This window comes from Loxodonta africana, chromosome 1 (assembly GCF_030014295.1).
Source record: "Loxodonta africana isolate mLoxAfr1 chromosome 1, mLoxAfr1.hap2, whole genome shotgun sequence".
NCBI classification, from domain to species: domain Eukaryota; kingdom Metazoa; phylum Chordata; class Mammalia; order Proboscidea; family Elephantidae; genus Loxodonta; species Loxodonta africana.
This window is the reverse complement of record NC_087342.1, coordinates 141,142,153-141,159,105: the sequence shown is the minus strand read 5'-3', so window position 1 is coordinate 141,159,105 and position 16,953 is coordinate 141,142,153. Positions and strand designations below refer to the sequence as shown.

General features: G+C 36.7%; 1 protein-coding gene across 1 annotated transcript in view; it reads left to right on the top strand.

The window, feature by feature from the left end:
- The window catches only part of LCA5 (lebercilin LCA5), a 44,278-nt gene continuing 27,325 nt past the window's right edge, over positions 1-16,953 (top strand). Inside the window, exons 1-2 of the mRNA XM_003404382.4 lie at positions 1-308; positions 10,142-10,534. Of these exons, the coding sequence (XP_003404430.1) occupies positions 10,336-10,534 (199 nt within the window). The 5' untranslated portion in view covers positions 1-308; positions 10,142-10,335. The remainder of the gene's footprint in view (positions 309-10,141; positions 10,535-16,953) is intronic.

The window sequence follows — 16,953 nt, the reverse complement described above, 5'->3', positions numbered from 1 at the left end:
AAGGGCGATCTGGAGACAGAGACCAATGAGAGCTGGGGAGAGACATCGCGGTGGTGCCGCAGAGCAGTCTGGGCCTCCGCCTCCGTTACCCTGGAGCCGAAGCCGCCGCGCCAACGCCTCCTTGGAGCCGCCTCCCCCACCCTTGCTTCTCGTTTAAACTTTCCGAATCCCGGCAACCTCGGCTCCCGCCCCGCAGGATCGCAGCATCCGCAGAAGCACACGGTCTTTGGTTGGCAGACGTCGAGGTCTGGGCGAGGGGTTCGGCCGGATGAGGGACAGGAAGGAGGCGGGACGCCGCGTCGGCTCTGGTGAGGGCCGGGGCGGGTTGGGGGTGGTCTTTGCGGTGGGCGTGGAGACTGAGGGAGAGTTAGGGGTGCTAGGAGAGGCTGAGATCGGAGCGTAGGGGAGCTGCCCATGGGGCGTTCGAGGCTGGGGAGCTTGTGAGTGGAGATGTTAAAGTGGGAGGATGAAAGGATTAGGGATTGGGGACGATTTGAGGACAGGGGAGGAAAGGTGTTGGTGAGACGAGTCCTAGGAAAGTAATTCTAGATCCTAGTTGGGAAGGGGCCGGGAGGAAGGAGGCTGACCGAAGAGAAGGAGCCTGGGGAAGGTTGGTCTTCTGATGGGACCGGGAAGAGAAAGGAGTGCAGTGTAGGCCAACCTAGAGAAGGGATTAGAAGTTATTGAAAAGCTTGGAAGCCTGTGGCGACTGAGGATGGGAAGGGCCAAAGAAGGTGAAGGAGGCTCTGGGATAATAGGCGATTAAGACTGTGATTAGAATGGAAAGGCACATCTGCTCAGGCTGTAAATTTTTTTACACATTCATCAAGGATGGGATAAGAGGAGGAAAAATGGTTGGTAAAAAATGTGGCTTCTTGGCATAGGTGAAGTCGGAGTGTATGCTCAGATACTCGGTGTTTTACCTTGGGAGGCCCAAGGGACAGTGTTTAACAGTGACTAAGAGTACTGGCGGCCCAGTTCATCTAAATTTAAATTCTTTTGTTCACTTTGTGGTCTTGGACAAATTACTGATTTACTTTACCTAGTGTCAGTTTTTATTTTCTTTTGGGAATGGGAATAATAGATTTATTTTTGTGAGGGTTAATTTTATTAATATGTTCCTTTTTTACATATACATATACTAGAAGAGATCAATAAAAATATTGGATGATTTGTTAAAGTGAATGAGGATGTGGTTGCGTGAGCTGTTCATTGGGCTGCGTTGAAGTGGTTTGAATGGGGTTAAAATTAATTGCTGATTTCTTATATTTTAAGTCATAGACTCTGAAAGTGTCAAGAAAGTTTTGGCTTTTCTCTCTAGGAAAGTACGATTAAACACATACATATATTTTTGCCCATCCTTTAACTTTAGGCTAAGAATCTTGGATTATATGTCTCTTTGGGGTAAAAGTCATTTAATGATTCTTCTAGGTAGTGGGGTGGGCTATATGCAGTCTAGAAAAAGGTAAAATTGGAAAAAAGGTTAAGGTTCTGGAGAGTCTTTACATTCTTCTTCTTTTTTTTTCTTTCAGTTTTGTTTTTAAGGAAGCATGGTTGTTACTTTAATCCATATTTTCTCTAGTTATAGTTCTGCATTTAAATTTTATATTACTATTTTAAATATTTCACGTCTGATTTTATTGCATACTGACTGTTAACACCTAATAGGAGATAATAGTTTGTTTTGATTCTCAAAATTGACACAGAGACATTTCAAATATTAAAAGTAATTGATGACCTTGGAAAAGAAATTTTTCTTCTTTTGTTAAAGGCATATCCCTATGTTGAACAAACCATGGAACCAAATTCTGTAAGACATAGTAAAAGCTGGTTATAATACAAATGCTACCCTCTCTCCAAGGAGTCCTGGTTGCAAAGCGGTTAAGAGCTAGGCTGCTAACCAAAAGATTGGCAGTTCCAATCCACCAGGCGCTACTTGGAAACCCTGTGGGCTACTTCTACTGTCTAATGGGGCGCTATGAGTCAGAATTGACTCACCTGCACATAACACAACCTCTCCTGGTTCTTCTGCCTGTCATTCTTCATCTCCTTTTGGAGTCTTCCTCCTCTGTCCACCATTTAATTGTTGCTTCAGTCTTCAGGCTTCTTTTCACTTTATGTTCTTTTCTTGGCTGAGTTCATTCTCTACCATGGCTTCTACCTCATACTTTATTAATCCAAACTCAAGTTTTTATCTCTGTCTTGAAAATCTTGAGTTAGCTCCAAACACATAGATAATTTTTGGTATTTCCTCATGGATTTCCCACAGACATCCCAAACTAGTGTGTCCAATATTATGCCCATTCGCTTTCCCCATTAAGCCTGTCTGGTTGAATAGTACCATATCCACCTGTTGCACAAGCCCAAAACTTTGGAATTAATTCAGGCTCTTCTCTTTCTCTCTTTTTGTTGTACCCCACATTTAATTCATCACCAAGTCCAGTTTATTTTACATTTCTGAAATCAATTCTGAACTGTTTATCTCTAGTTACACTACTTTAGTTCAAACCACTATCATGTCTACCTGATATCAAGACCAGCTGGTTTTCTTTCTTCAGCCCATTGCCCTCCAGTTCTTTGGATTGAAGTTGGATCTTTGTAAATGTCAGATCTGATCATTTTAATCCTGCTGAAGATTCCTTATTTTTTCCCAATCAACTTCTTTGTGTGACATAAAGATTCTTGTAATAATCTCTCCTAGCTGACCCAGCCTCACTTTTTATTACTTCATTACTACCCCCAGCCAGTAATAGTCATTCTCAGCCAGCATTGCCCAACAGAAATATAACGTGAGCCATATACATAGTTTAAAAATTTCCAGTAGCCACATAAAAAATACCAGTAGGTGAAATTAATCTTAATATATTTTATTTAACCGAATATATCCAAAGTTTTATTTCAACATACATTCAGTATAAAAAAATTATTAAAGATATTTTATATTCTTTTCTGCGTACTGAATTTTCGAAATCCCATGTGTATTTTACACTTATGGCATATCTGTATTCTGACTAGCCAAATTTCAAGTGCTCAGCAGTCCCTGTATTGGACAGCAAAGTTATCAACTATTTGTGGTTTGACTAGGTGCCACACTTATCTAATGCCTTTTGCTTTTGTACATTCTGCTTCCTGTTACTGAAATAGGGTCTTCCCTCACCAACTGTCCTCTTACTTACCCCAGCTTACCCCTTACCCTTACCCCTCCCAAAACATACCCCCCCCCCAACACACACAGGCACAATCAAAATAATACTTGTGCCTAATGCCAGCTAATACCTTAAGATTCAGTTTAGGCATTATCTCCTCTGGAAAACCTTCCCAAAATCTGTTCTGTCCTCTAATCTTAGTTCTGAGTTTACTTAGCCTCCTCTACTTCCCTTTATCATTAGTTTTTTTTAAACATTTTGTTGTGTTTTAGGTCAAAGTTTATGCAGCAAATTAGTTTATCTTTCAATAGATCATTAGTTCTTATGCTGTTGCATTCTTTCCCCTTTTAGCTGGGAGCTTCTTAATGGTAGGATCAGTTGTGTTAACTTAATGTTTGTATTTCCAGCTTCATCCATAGTCCAATGCTTGACACTTAGTAGTTGTTCAGTATATGTTTTATGAATGAGTAAATGAACATTTTATGATGTTTCCATTTTGCTGACAAGGTAAACCTTGAAGATACATACTGTAGTTGTTAAGTAGCTTTAATTTGACCCAGTGTTTCAAAATGCTGTTTAAGATAAGCTGGTTATGCTTTTATTTTTAGGTCTGGCATTTACTGTGATTTGACTGAGGGTCTAGGAAACCATAATTAAAATCTAAACATAGTTTAATTTTTAAGCAAGAGCAAACCCTATGGGGCAGTTCTACTCTGTCTTACAGGGTTGCTATGAGTCAGAAGCGACCCAGTGGCAGCGGGTTTGGTTTTTTTGGTTTTAATGCAGGTGTTGTGCAAATAAGTGTAGTAGGGTAAAAAAATTTGTAGGAATGTATGGAATATTCAAGTAGAGGAGGGGAAAAATTTTACTTAATTTTATTTAGTTTTTCTTTATAGGAAAGAAGCAGTTGTAGTTTTAATACAGCTGTTCAGTTTTTACTAAATCTCATCCTTTAGTTTTATCTCATCATTAGTTATTTATCTTCCTTTTTGGGGGGAGAAATCTTAGTCATCTCTCTCTTTTTCTCTTTTAGTTTATTTTCATTATACTCGTCTAGTTGCCTTTTGTTTGAGCTCTTTTGCTAGTAGCAGTGGTAGCCAGGCAGCAATGTTTTATACAAAGAAGCAGAGCGCAGGAAAATGACAGGTAATTAACAGTTCCTTGATGTTTTGGGTTTTCCTTAAAACTAAGAAGCTTTCTTAGAGTCACATGAATCAGATGATCATGATCATTTCTGTACGGTGGGCTGAATAGCTCAGATTTACTTTCTGATTAATTTAAAACTGGATAAAGGAAACATTCTGGTACTGAGAGACCTTTTGGCTAATCTTTTTTTCTGATCTCTTATGTGAGACATATACTGTTTTGGACTTTTTTTTTTTAAAGAAAGGAAGTTTACGTGGGTGACAGATGACAGTTAGATTTGATTTCTAGTATCACCGTAATAGCACTCTTGGTCATTTTTAGGAACAAAAAAAAAACAGTCCTTAGGAATTGTAATTGGGCAAGACTTACAGTTTTTCTTTTGTTGCTTTTTTTATCTAATTCTTAGAGTATCATTGAGTGGACTAATGGAATACACCCCCCCCCCGCCACCTCTTTACGGATGGGAGACACAGATGAACAGATATTAAATGATGTATTCTCAGTCTTGAAGAATTAGTTTGAGTTAGCTGGAATAATATAGTTGAATTAGAACTATACGTGGAATATAAATATTTGGTGTTTTTATCTGTTAACCTAGATAACTTTTTTCTTTTAAGAGAAAAAGAATTTTGTTTTCACTCCTTAGTAATATTGTTATTTTTTATATTAGTCGAACAGATATTATTGGTATAATTGCAATTGAAGCTTATTTTGTCTGAAGACCCATTGGGTTTCTCAGATATTTAAAATTAATGCAGAGAAAGTATTCCAACTTTACCATGGTGATGGTTCTGAGCAAAACTTGGGTTTGGTAACTTTTCCTTGTTCTTAGGAATTTTAGAGACTTGAGTAAGACTTAACTAATTATTTGAAAGAGGGAAGATTTAACATTGCCTTGAGACAGAAAGGCAAATGAGACCAGAAGAACTGGATGATGCCCGGCTACCATTACTGAACATTTTGATCAAAGAACTTATAGAAGAATCTTGATCAAAAAGGGGTGGAAATGTGGAAAAGAATTTTAAAGTCTCATGGAATCTAGACTTTCTGGAGCCATTGAGGCTGGATGAACCCCTGAAAACTGTTGCCCTGAGATGATCTTTAAACATTAAACCAAAAATATCACAGGTAGTCTTCTTTAAACCAAATAATAAGTTAGCTTAATTAGTAAAGAATGTTTGCCTTGAGCATTGTGCAATTTTAAAGAACAGTCTGTATGGGATCAAATTGACATCAACTCTAAAGGTCAGATAGTAAACTTAGGGGGCAGTGAGTTTATGTTAATGGGGGGAGGAACAACTTGAATGTAATCAGTGTCACTAAATTAAACATAAATTTGTTGAATTGGTATATGTTTTGCTGTATGTATTTTCAACAACAATTAAAAAGAGAAGAAAACAGGCAAAATAGAGAAAGGATATGGGAAAAAAGACGGGCTAAAGGCTTTTTTTTTTAAAGGCTTACTTTTTTTTTTATTGATCTTTAAGTGAACGTTTACAAATCAAGTCAGACTGTCACATATAAGTTTACATACATCTTACTCCGTACTCCCACTTGCTCTCCCCCTAATGAGTCAGCCCTTCCAGTCTCTCCTTTCGTGACAATTTTGCCAGCTTCCCACTCTCTATCCTCCCATCCCCCCTCCAGACATGAGATGCCAACACAATCTCAAGTGTCCACCTGATATAATTAGCTCACTCTTCATCAGCATCTCTCTCCCACCCACTGTCCAGTTCCTTTCATGTCTGCTGAGTTGTCTTCGGGAAGGCTTACTTTTTAAAAGGAGCAAAAATGCTGCTTTTGTTTTAGCAGGGGGAAGGCAAAGAGTATGGGATTGATGAAGATGGAGGTGGTTTCAAAAATAGATAGTTCTCATCTGATATTGAAATATTGACTTGGTCACTCAGCTAGGGATCGAAAAACTTGTCTGTTTGAAGTTTAACTAACTAAACTTTGGCCTTAAATAAATAATTTGTGACTTTAGGTAAGTCACGTTTCTGGGCCTTAGTTTCCTTAATCTTTACAAAGAAGGGAGTTGAACTACGAGATCATTCCCTAGGATCCCTTACGATGGTAAATTTTTATGATTTTATAAATTTGTAGTATTTATTTATTTTTGTTTCTTTAAAATTTTTTGTACTTCATAAAAAAATTAAGTTGTTACTTGAATAGTTGTTTACTTCATGTTTATCTGTTTTTTCCTCTTTTTTGGTCTTATTTTTCATACTGTTTTTTTTTCAAATAGTTGAAAACAAGTTAGGAAACTTGTTTTCAATTATTTACCTCTTATTTTAGTTATTATTATTACTTTTTTATTTTATTTTTTTATAGCACTGTTAGCGTTTCTACAAGGACTAATGACAAATTTTTTTTAAATGAATTTTTGCAAATTTCTAAGTTTTCATTTTCTAGGTGAGTTTAAATCTTGGGTTGCTGTATTTCCTCAGGAATACTTGTAAAATGTTACGAGGAATTGTAACATAATGTAAAATAATACACGTTTATTTAGATTAGAATAGCCCTAGTCATCTAATCTACTCTGACTCATAGCAACCCTACGGGACAGAGTAGAACTGTCCCATAGGGTTTCTAAGGAGTGGCTGGCTGGTGGATTCACACTGCTGACCTTTTGATTAGCAGCCGTAGCCCTTAACCAGTGTGCCACCAGAATAGAACCTAAGTAATCAGAACTTTGACAAAGATTAGAAAATGTTCCCTAGCTTCCTGGGGTTGTTGAGTTTGCTGTCACTATTAAGAAAACTTTGACTCATAGGGACCCCATGCGAAAGAGTAGAACTAATCCTATAGGATTCTCTAGGCTTCCTGGGGTTGTTGAGTTTGCTGTTGCTATTAAGAAAACTTTGACTCATAGGGACCCCATGCGAAAGAGTAGAACTAATCCTATAGGATTCTCTAGGCTGTACTCTTTAGAGGACCAAATCTCCAGGTCTTTCTCCTGTGGAGCTGCTGGGTAGGTTCGCACCACCAAAGCTTTTGGTTAGCAGTTGAGCGCTTAACCGTTGCTCCACTAGGGCTTCTTATTAAGGAAATACTTCCCTTAATAATTATAATTTTAGAGGACACATTAAGGCAGCAGAAAAAAAAAAAACTACGGAGATACTTCCTCTGGAAATAAAACCTAAGAAAACATTAGAGAAGTTGCCACGGTGAGCATTTGTGTCTGGATATAAGCGTTCTTCATTCCAGCTTTTAAGGAGTTCCTGTGTAATTAATGGCTGATTCTTTGCTGTTCATCCTAAAGCAAAGCATGCCCATCAGGAAGCCATAATCACATGGACAGAGTTCCTATTCACTCTTCCATTTTCCACTTTCTTAAAAAACCAGAAATTACCTTCAGAGAAATAAATCCAGCCGCATATAAAGAAAAGGCTCAAGATATACAAAAAAAGTGACTCCACGTGAAACAGATAATTCTTATATCAGAAGAGACTTTAAAACAAAGAAGAAGTGTCTAGTGTTCTCAGAGAAATGAAAACATATTGCCTTAGTAAATCAGGAATAGAATAATTATTTAAACTCAGAACATGAAAGTGGTCTTGGAAAAGAAGAATTTATTTATATAAATTCAAACAAAATTGGATGGTTTAGAAGATGAATTTGAGTAAAACTGTTTGAAAATAGAAAAGAAAGATCCGTTTTTTAACCAATAGAAGTTGCAAACAGAAAATAGAGGGGGGACGTTATCAGAAAAGTAGTATAAGAAAGTTTCTAATGCTTAAAGATAAAAGATTATGCAGAGGGGAACAAAAGGGCCCAATACAATAAAAGACTCACACCTGGGGACATCATTGTGAAATTCCAGTATTCACAGAGAAAAATTCTAAATGTTTCTAGGGAGGACAAAGAAAAAAAAAAAAATGCTTCAACCGAATGACATTCAGATGAGCATGACTAGAATGTATGCTTCATGAGAGCAGGGATTTTTCTTTTTCTTTTTTATCTCTTACTGGTACATTGTGGGAGTTCAAAAATATATATGTTGATGAATAGAATGATTATAACAAATGTCTCACCAGAAACACTGATGATTAGAAAACAGTGGAGCAGTATCTTCAGAGTTCTGAGGGAAAATGGCTTAACCTAGAGTTCACAGCCTATGAAAACTATCTAGTGTGAGGACAAAATAAAGATTGTCAGGCATGGAAGAACTTGGCAAAATAGAGACATTCTCAGGCATGCAAGGACTCAGAACATTTACCTTCCGACCCATATACACTTTGTGAAGAGGTTACGTGAAGATACAGACCTGCAAAATGATGATAAAAACTAATAAAGGTGATGACATGTGCTGTAAGAAATAGTGGAACTATCTCAGGAGTCCAATAAAAATAATTCCAGAATGATAGTGATGCAACAGGTCTAAAAAGTAATTGGTTTAAATTAGAATAGGAAATCATTGGTCTCCAAGAAAAGTGTCTTTAAGAATGGAATGGATTGTAGGCCATAGATAGAACGAGTAAAAAGCTGGTAGGTATTAGTGACATGATAAGAAGTGTATGTTTGTTCCTTTCAATAAGGAAAAAAGACAATTAGAAATACTAAAAAAAAAAAAAATCCTCAGAAGCAACATGAGGTTGCACGTTGCAGCCATTTACTATGAGGTGTAAGTTAAGTCCTTGTTTATCATAGTCTAAAATTGCTAATTTAAGGAATAGGAAAGGCATAAAAGCATAAACCATTAAATAATGGTTGTTCCAGGGAGGAGGACTTGAATGATGAGACAGAGAATATTCCCTTTTTTTTTTTTTTTTTTTTACTACTATGTACATATGGTATTTTGATGGTTGGAGAGAATGAGAGCATTGCAGAGGAGGAGTGGCAGGTAATCTTGTTTTGCAGATTCTTCCCTTTGCTGTACAAAGTTGTACCATAACTCTTAGATGGGATAAGTCCTAGGAAGCTACTTCTGATACATGCATATAAACAGAATTAATCCTTGTCAATACTGTATAATCAACTTCTAACTATATTACTGGAATTTAGGCTGAAAGTCTTTGACAAGGTACACTAGTCAGAATTTATTGAGCAACTTTATGTGTCTGAATTCTAAATTGAATTGCTGCTTGTTGTGTGATAGTTATTAAATTATCCTGTTTAATCTTATATAACAGTTCCCTAAGAAAGTTACTACTATTATTCCCAACAAAATTACTCATCTGCTTTATCTCACAATGTGAACTTAACTAGTCTTAAATACCAACAATATGGTTGTGGAAAATATTTTTTTTTAATATCTTTTCATATTTCTGTTTTTTTGTTTTGGGACTCATCATCCATTTTGCTCATTTAACTTTTGACCTCATTTTTCTAATGGGATGGGCATGAGGTATTTGTTCAAAATAAGAATGGTTACTATTTTTCTGTCATGTTTGCAAATATTTTTTCTTTTAATTTACTTGATTATTTTTCGTATACTTGTATATTTTTTATGTAGTCAATCTTAGATATTTTTCTTGGTTCTTATTAGCCAGTTCCCTGCCTCAAAAAAAATTGGAGATTTTATCATTATTACTTGTTGAATATCAGCATTTACTTTTACTATAAATCTTAAGGTTCAAGGAGTCAAATTTGGTTAGCATTTATTGAGAAGCATTTTTATGTCAGGTACTTAGTATGTTATGTTATCTAAATAGGTTATGATCACATCTTTTCTCCAACTATTGTAACTATATGTGAAAGTACAAATAAATAAAATTGTATTATCTTTTAGAAAAACGCAAACAGTATATTTTGCTTTTAGTAAATTCATTGTAATTATCTGTAGGAATCTAAAGGTGGACTATTTCATGACTATATGATGAGTCTCCTTCCCCCTTCCTTAATTGTAGGGGAAAAAAAGTGTATCTTCTGGTTGCTAATATGAATTTGGGACTGCTGGATATATGGAGAAAGCAAATTGTACAGAAATGAGTATTATCGCCAGGTTCTGAAGACTATAAAGATGCTCTTCAGTGTTGTCATGGACTCTTCTGGAGAAAGGAACCTTGTGAAGTTAAGTGAATAGAGGCCATTTTTTAAAACAATGGAGGAAAGAGCAAAAAGTCCAGATACTAATCAAGAAAGAAATTCAGGCAAACACCGTTACTCTTACTGCTCATCTGATTTTGAAACTACACTACAGTCTTCTGGCCAGTCTTCAGTGGCCAACCTCTCGTCACCTACAAGTGTTAAGGAAAAAAATGCTAAAAGATACATTTCAGATAGTCAAGTGCATCACCAAGGTAAGTGTTCTTTAGAAAAGCTCCATGGACCTGGAAGATTCGTTTTGAGTGTTTAAGGAACAATCGTATGAAAAAAGCTCTTTTACTGGTATACATATATCTTTTGAATAGGATATATTTTTATAAGTTTATGTAAATGTTGCTTATGGTACTGTGTATTACCCTTTGTTTTATGTATATATATAGTTTTAGGTGAATTTCTCATTCAAAAATTTATACACATATTTTGTGACATTGGTTGCAGTCTGCAGTGTGACAGCATGTTCCCCCTTTCCACCTCAGGTTCCCTATGTCCATTCATCCAGCTCCTATCCCTTCCTGTCTTCTCATCCGTCTTTTGTACAGGAACTGCCTTTGTTATATTTGAGGTCATACAATATACAGAAAAAGTGATATAGCTAAGGCTTCTCATTTTGTTTTCTTCCTAAACAAATGTTTGTCATGGCGTTTCTGAGGTACTGTAAAGGCAGAAACAAAACAACCCCCCCCCCCAAGAAAAAACAAAAAAGCATTTGTACCTTTCTATATTTTGATTTTTTAAAAGTAGAGAAAGACCCTCCCTCTCTCTCCCTTCCCCCTCCCTCCCCCTCTCTCTTCCTCCCTCTCTCTCTCTCTATGTATATATATGTAAGTGGTTAAGGGACATTTTTATAGATTGAGTAAAATTACTTTGTCTAAGTAACTCAATGCTGACTGTAAAAACTCAAACCTAGGAATGAAATTTGGCACTTGAAGCACCAGTCTAATTTGTTTTTTATTAAACTATGTTAAAGTTAAAATAGGATTGATCGTTAGATTTAATTCTTACTATTAAAATGTTAATATATATTTTTCTAGTCTATAAATCTCTTCCCCGCTTACTAAATAACTGGTCAAGAAAACCCCAGTGTACTTAGAATATCTAAGGACTGCAAGTACATCATAGAAAAAATAACCAAACCCGTTGCCATCGAGTCGATTTCAACTCATAGTGAACCTATAGAACAGAGTAGAACTGCCCCATAGGGTTTCCAAGAAGCATCTGGTGGATTCCAACTGCCGACCTTTCGGTTAGCAGCTAAACTCTTAAACCACTATGCCACCTGGGTTTTTGTAGAAAAATAAGCTAGGATAAACGAGGTAACTATAGTATGCATCAGTAAGTACAGCACAGTTATAACTGCGGCAGCTTAGAATGGCGGGAGTTGCAAGGCAGAATGTGGTAAAATTGGGGGCTGAACAGGAAAACAGGCCAGATCATGAAACACCTCACATCTCATGCCATTCTGTTGCTAGAATTAAAGAAAACCAAGCCCGTTGCTGTCTGGTCGATTCTGACTCATAGAGACCCTATAGGGCAGTAGAACTGCTACATAGGGTTTCCAAGGAGCTGCGGGTTGATTAGAACTGCCAACCTTTTAGTTAGGAGCTCAGTGCTTAACCACTGCACCGCCAGGGCTCCATTCCTAGAAAAGAATATTATTCTATTCCTGTGGGAAATAGCCATTGAAAAGATTTAAGCTGGAGTGTAATTAGATTTTGGAGCCCTGGTGGCCCAATGTGTAAGAGCTCGACTGCTAACCAAAAGGTCAGCAGTTTGACTTCACCAGCTGTACCTTGGCAACCCTATGAGACAGTTCCACTCTGTCTTCTAGGTTCGCTATGAGTCCGAATCAACTTGATGGCAACGTTTTATTTTTTTTTTAAATAGATTTGCTTTAATAAATTTTTACTTTGAAAACTAATATTTGCTTATTAAAAAACTACAAAGAATATGTATACGTTTTGAAGGCAGCCTTTTCCTGGACCCCAGTCTAGCTCCAAGGGATGTCCATACTTCTAATAAGATGATGTCTCTCCTCTTCTTTCTCAAGCCCCTTCTCTTCTCTTCCCCCGTTCCCCCCACCATCTCTTCCCTGTTCTTTTGGAAGTACAAAGCTGCAGATTTTTTGGTCTGCTTTCAAATCTGTCTCATTGAGGGCCCCCTATTCTGATTTTGTGGTTGAGAGCATTATCTGATACTGACTTTTGCTATACAATTAAAAACAAACAAACCATAAGAGTCAAATGGTAGAAAATGCTTATTTATTCCCAAGAAATAATTTACATAATTAGGATAGTGTTATTAGGAATACTTTATTTTTTCTCTCATTCCGCAGAAGCAGCTTAGGAGACCACCCAATTAAAGAGTCAGAACTTCTGAATAAACCTTATTTATTTTAGAAAATATTAAGAAAAAGCTGTGAAAGACAGTTCCACCATCACCCAGAAGAATTTTAGTTATTGTATTCAATCTGACTTGCTGCTTTTTGTTTTGCACTGTCTTCTGAACTAAACTTTGTGTAATTTGTCTGCCTTAGATGAAAAAACAGGGCTGTGTTCATTTCCTAGGGCTGCTGTAACAAAGTACCACAAGCTGGGTGGTTTAGTAAAACAAGAGAAATTTATCCTCTTATGGTTCTGAACGCTAGAAGTCTGAAATCAAGGTGGTGACCAAGAAGGAATCAAAAGTATTGGTTCCTTCTGGAGACTCAGAGAGGATCTGTGCCATGCCTCTCTCGTAGCTCCTGGTAGCTGCTGGCAATCTTTGGCGTTCCTTGTCTTGCATTAACTCCTGTCTCATTATCAGTGGTCACTTGGCCCCTGTACGTCTGTGTCTAAATTTCCCTTATCTTAAAAGAATACCAGTCATTGGATAAGCGCCTACTCTATCCTTTATGACTTCATTTTAACTTGATGATATCTGCAAAGGTCCTATTTCCAAATAAGCTCACATTTACAGGTACCGGGGGTTAGAACTTCAGCCAGTCGTTTTGGACAATGCAACAATACAACCCATAAGAAGGGCCAAAGTGACACCTTTTCTTAAACACTAATTTATCTTGGTTTAAGTTGTAATCAAGTGATACTGTTTCAAGTGTTATTAAAATGGTGATACTAAACAAGTGCTATTAAAATAGTGTTTTGAATTTGAGAATTTGCATGTTTGATGGCAGTCTTCCTTACGCTCCTTTTTAATTTTCAGCGTGTTTTAAAAAGTAAAATTGCTACTCTATTAGAATTTATATATATAATGGTAAAATACAGGCTATACACTTTTATATATTACACACTTAATCCACTTCCTATTTTATGGTAATGTAAACATACCCCATTTTGGGGGTAGATACATAGGTATATTTATTGTGTGCTTTTTTAAATGAGCCATATTTTTTCAACGCCTGAAGGAAGAAAAAGCAGTATTTTTCACCCACATTTTGGTGATGACTTCACAAGGGGGAGAGGAAGAATGGCATACATGACAACCAGTCATCCTTCTTCTCATCACTATTAGTACTATTTTTCATCTTGATAGGGAGCCCTAGTGGCGCAGTGGTTAAAGCGAATCCTCCGTTAACTGAAAGGTTGGTGGTTCGAAACCACCAGAGGCTCCGTAGGAGAAAGGTGTGGCAGTCTGCTTCCGTGTAGAGGTTTACAGCCTTGGAAACCCTGTGGTGTTGCTATGAGTTGGAATCGACTGGACGGCAGTGGGTTTGGTTTTTTGTTTCATCTTGATATTTTTAAAAGGAAAATTAAAAAAAGATAAATGAAAGCTGGGAAACTTTTTTTGAGTTCTAGTTCAATGTACTTTTAATGATCAGTTTGTATTTATAATAATAGGATATGCTTAAAATAAATTTGCAGGTGTTTAGGATGTAAAAAAGTTAGATTATGGAAACCTTTCATATATGAATAAAAATTGAAGTAAGATATTAGTGGAAAATTTTGATTCTGATTTTTATTATTTAGGCTTCAGCTTGTTCAAATAAAACAAGCTGCTGTTAGTATGAAATTTTGTCTTCTGAGCAGTGTCATTTTATACATAAAAATCAGAGACTTGAAGCAGTTAAATTCATTTTTATGTATAATCATTTTTGTGTATAAAGTTTCTGTCATGCCAAGAGCTGAGTACATATTTTACAGTAACATGTGTAACACAACTGTTAATTCAGAATGTGGGAAAAACAGAAAATTGAAATGGTGAACACTGCAAGTTTAAGATTACATTCTAAAAGCACTCTTGTCCAGTAGGACTGTGAGTCACAAATGCAAACTGCGCAATAAAAAAGGTAAAAAAGAAACAGGTGAAATTAATTTTATTTAACTCAACATATCCAAAATACTTTAATTTCTACATACAGTCAGTATAAAACTGTGTGAAATATTTTACATTCTTTTTGGTACTAAATATTCGATATTCAAGTGTGTATTTTACACTTAACAGCACATCTCAGTTTGGACTAGCTACATTTCAAGTTTCTCAGTAGCCATATGTGGCTAGTGGCTACTATACTGGATAGCATAGGTATTCCTCGTTGGTAGTTCAGTGGTAGAATTCTCCTTCCTCTGTGGGAGACTCAGGTTTACTTCCTGGCCCCTGCACCTCCTGCATAGACACCACGCATCTATTAGTGGTGACTTAGGTTTTGCTCTGATGCTCCACAGGCTTCAGTGGAGCTTCCAGACTGAAATGGATTACGAAAAAAGCCCTGGTGACTTACTTTTGAAAATCAGCCAGTGAAAACCCTATGGATCACAACAGACCATTATCCAACCTACAGCCGATCACGGGGATGGCACAGGACTGGGCAGCAAGCATTTTGTTCCATTGTGTGTGGTGGTGCCATGAATCAGGGCAGACTTGATGCAGGCTAACAAGAACTTTTTTACCAGTTCCTTTTGTATATTCAAGCATATATAGCTGGAATCCCAAATCAATACATTTTTAAAACAGCTTCTGTAAAACTTCTGTCTTTTAAATGAAACTTTATCATGTTAAATTGTAAATATTATTTGTTGTTCTGTATAAATTTACATAATGGAATCAGAGTATCCATGGTTGGCAGGTGGGTAGGGAAAGGTTAGATACTCTTGTTTTTCTTCATTTTCTTTACTGTGGATTGATTTTCTCCTTGAAAAAAAGGCAGTCATCTTGGAGATTATTTTCACATGTGGCAGACTTTTAGACGACTCTTTTAAAGGACAGGTGCTTGGTTTAAGATTAGTACTGGTAAATCTCAAACCAAGTAAAATATTACTTAATGTAATATTAAACCAAGTAAAAATAATTTCGTTATTCCAAATTCTTGTGAAATGTGATTTAATGTGTATATTTTCGAGATTTCAGATGCTTGTATTTTTTAGAATGTGAATTTTTGTTTTTGTCCTGTTCTCAAATTGTGTTAAATGTTTTTTTGATTTGAATATTACACAAAAGAAATCCTTGAAGGAAGCATTAGAGTCACATGTGTACTGCTAAGTGTTTCCCATTTTCAGTCACTAATAAATGGGATGTAAGCTCTTATTACTAATATAGAATATTTATATAGCACGTTCAGTTTTACATACATGAACTTAACCTTCACAACAACTTAGTTATGCAAGTAGTGTTATCCTTATTCCATAAATGGGGACAGTAGACTTGGAAAAGTTTAATTGAATTGCCCAAGGAGTTATTGAGTGGTAAATCTGAGTCCCAGAGCTTTTCACTGTACAGTATACTCTCATCTTATTTGCCCAAATAAAGAAAAAAAGTTGTGGTTAATTTAAGAGAAAACATAAAGTTTCATGTTTCAAATAATTCCAGATACCTTGGCACAAATGAATGTCTCAGTGTGTTTATCAGGTGTTTATTATGCATCATGCTGATGCTGATGATGCCCGTGTTTGACTTCTGCCATCCTATATAGAAGGGTGAAAGTGGTTAAAGGCTCATCCTGCCATCCTATATAGAAGGGTAGAAGTGGTTAAAGGTTCATCCTGCCATCCTATATAGAAGGGTAGAAGTGGTTAAAGGTTCATCCTGCCATCCTATATAGAAGGGTAGAAGTGGTTAAAGGTTCATCCTGCCATCCTATATAGAAGGGTAGAAGTGGTTAAAGGTTCATCCTGCCATCCTATATAGAAGGGTGAAAGTGGTTAAAGGCTCATCCTGCCATCCTATATAGAAGGGTAAAAGTGGTTAAAGGCTCATCCTGCCATCCTATATAGAAGGGTGAAAGTGGTTAAAGGCTCGTCCTGCCATCCTATATAGAAGGGTGAAAGTGGTTAAAGGCTCATCCTGCCATCCTATATAGAAGGGTGAAAGTGGTTAAAGGTTCATCCTGCCATCCTATATAGAAGGGTGAAAGTGGTTAAAGGCTCATCCTGCCATCCTATATAGAAGGGTAAAAGTGGTTAAAGGCTCATCCTGCCATCCTATATAGAAGGGTAGAAGTGGTTAAAGGTTCATCCTGCCATCCTATATAGAAGGGTAAAAGTGGTTAAAGGCTCATCCTGCCATCCTATATAGAAGGGTAGAAGTGGTTAAAGGCTCATCCTGCCATCCTATATAGAAGGGTAGAAGTGGTTAAAGGCTCATCCTGCCATCCTATATAGAAGGGTAAAAGTGGTTAAAGGCT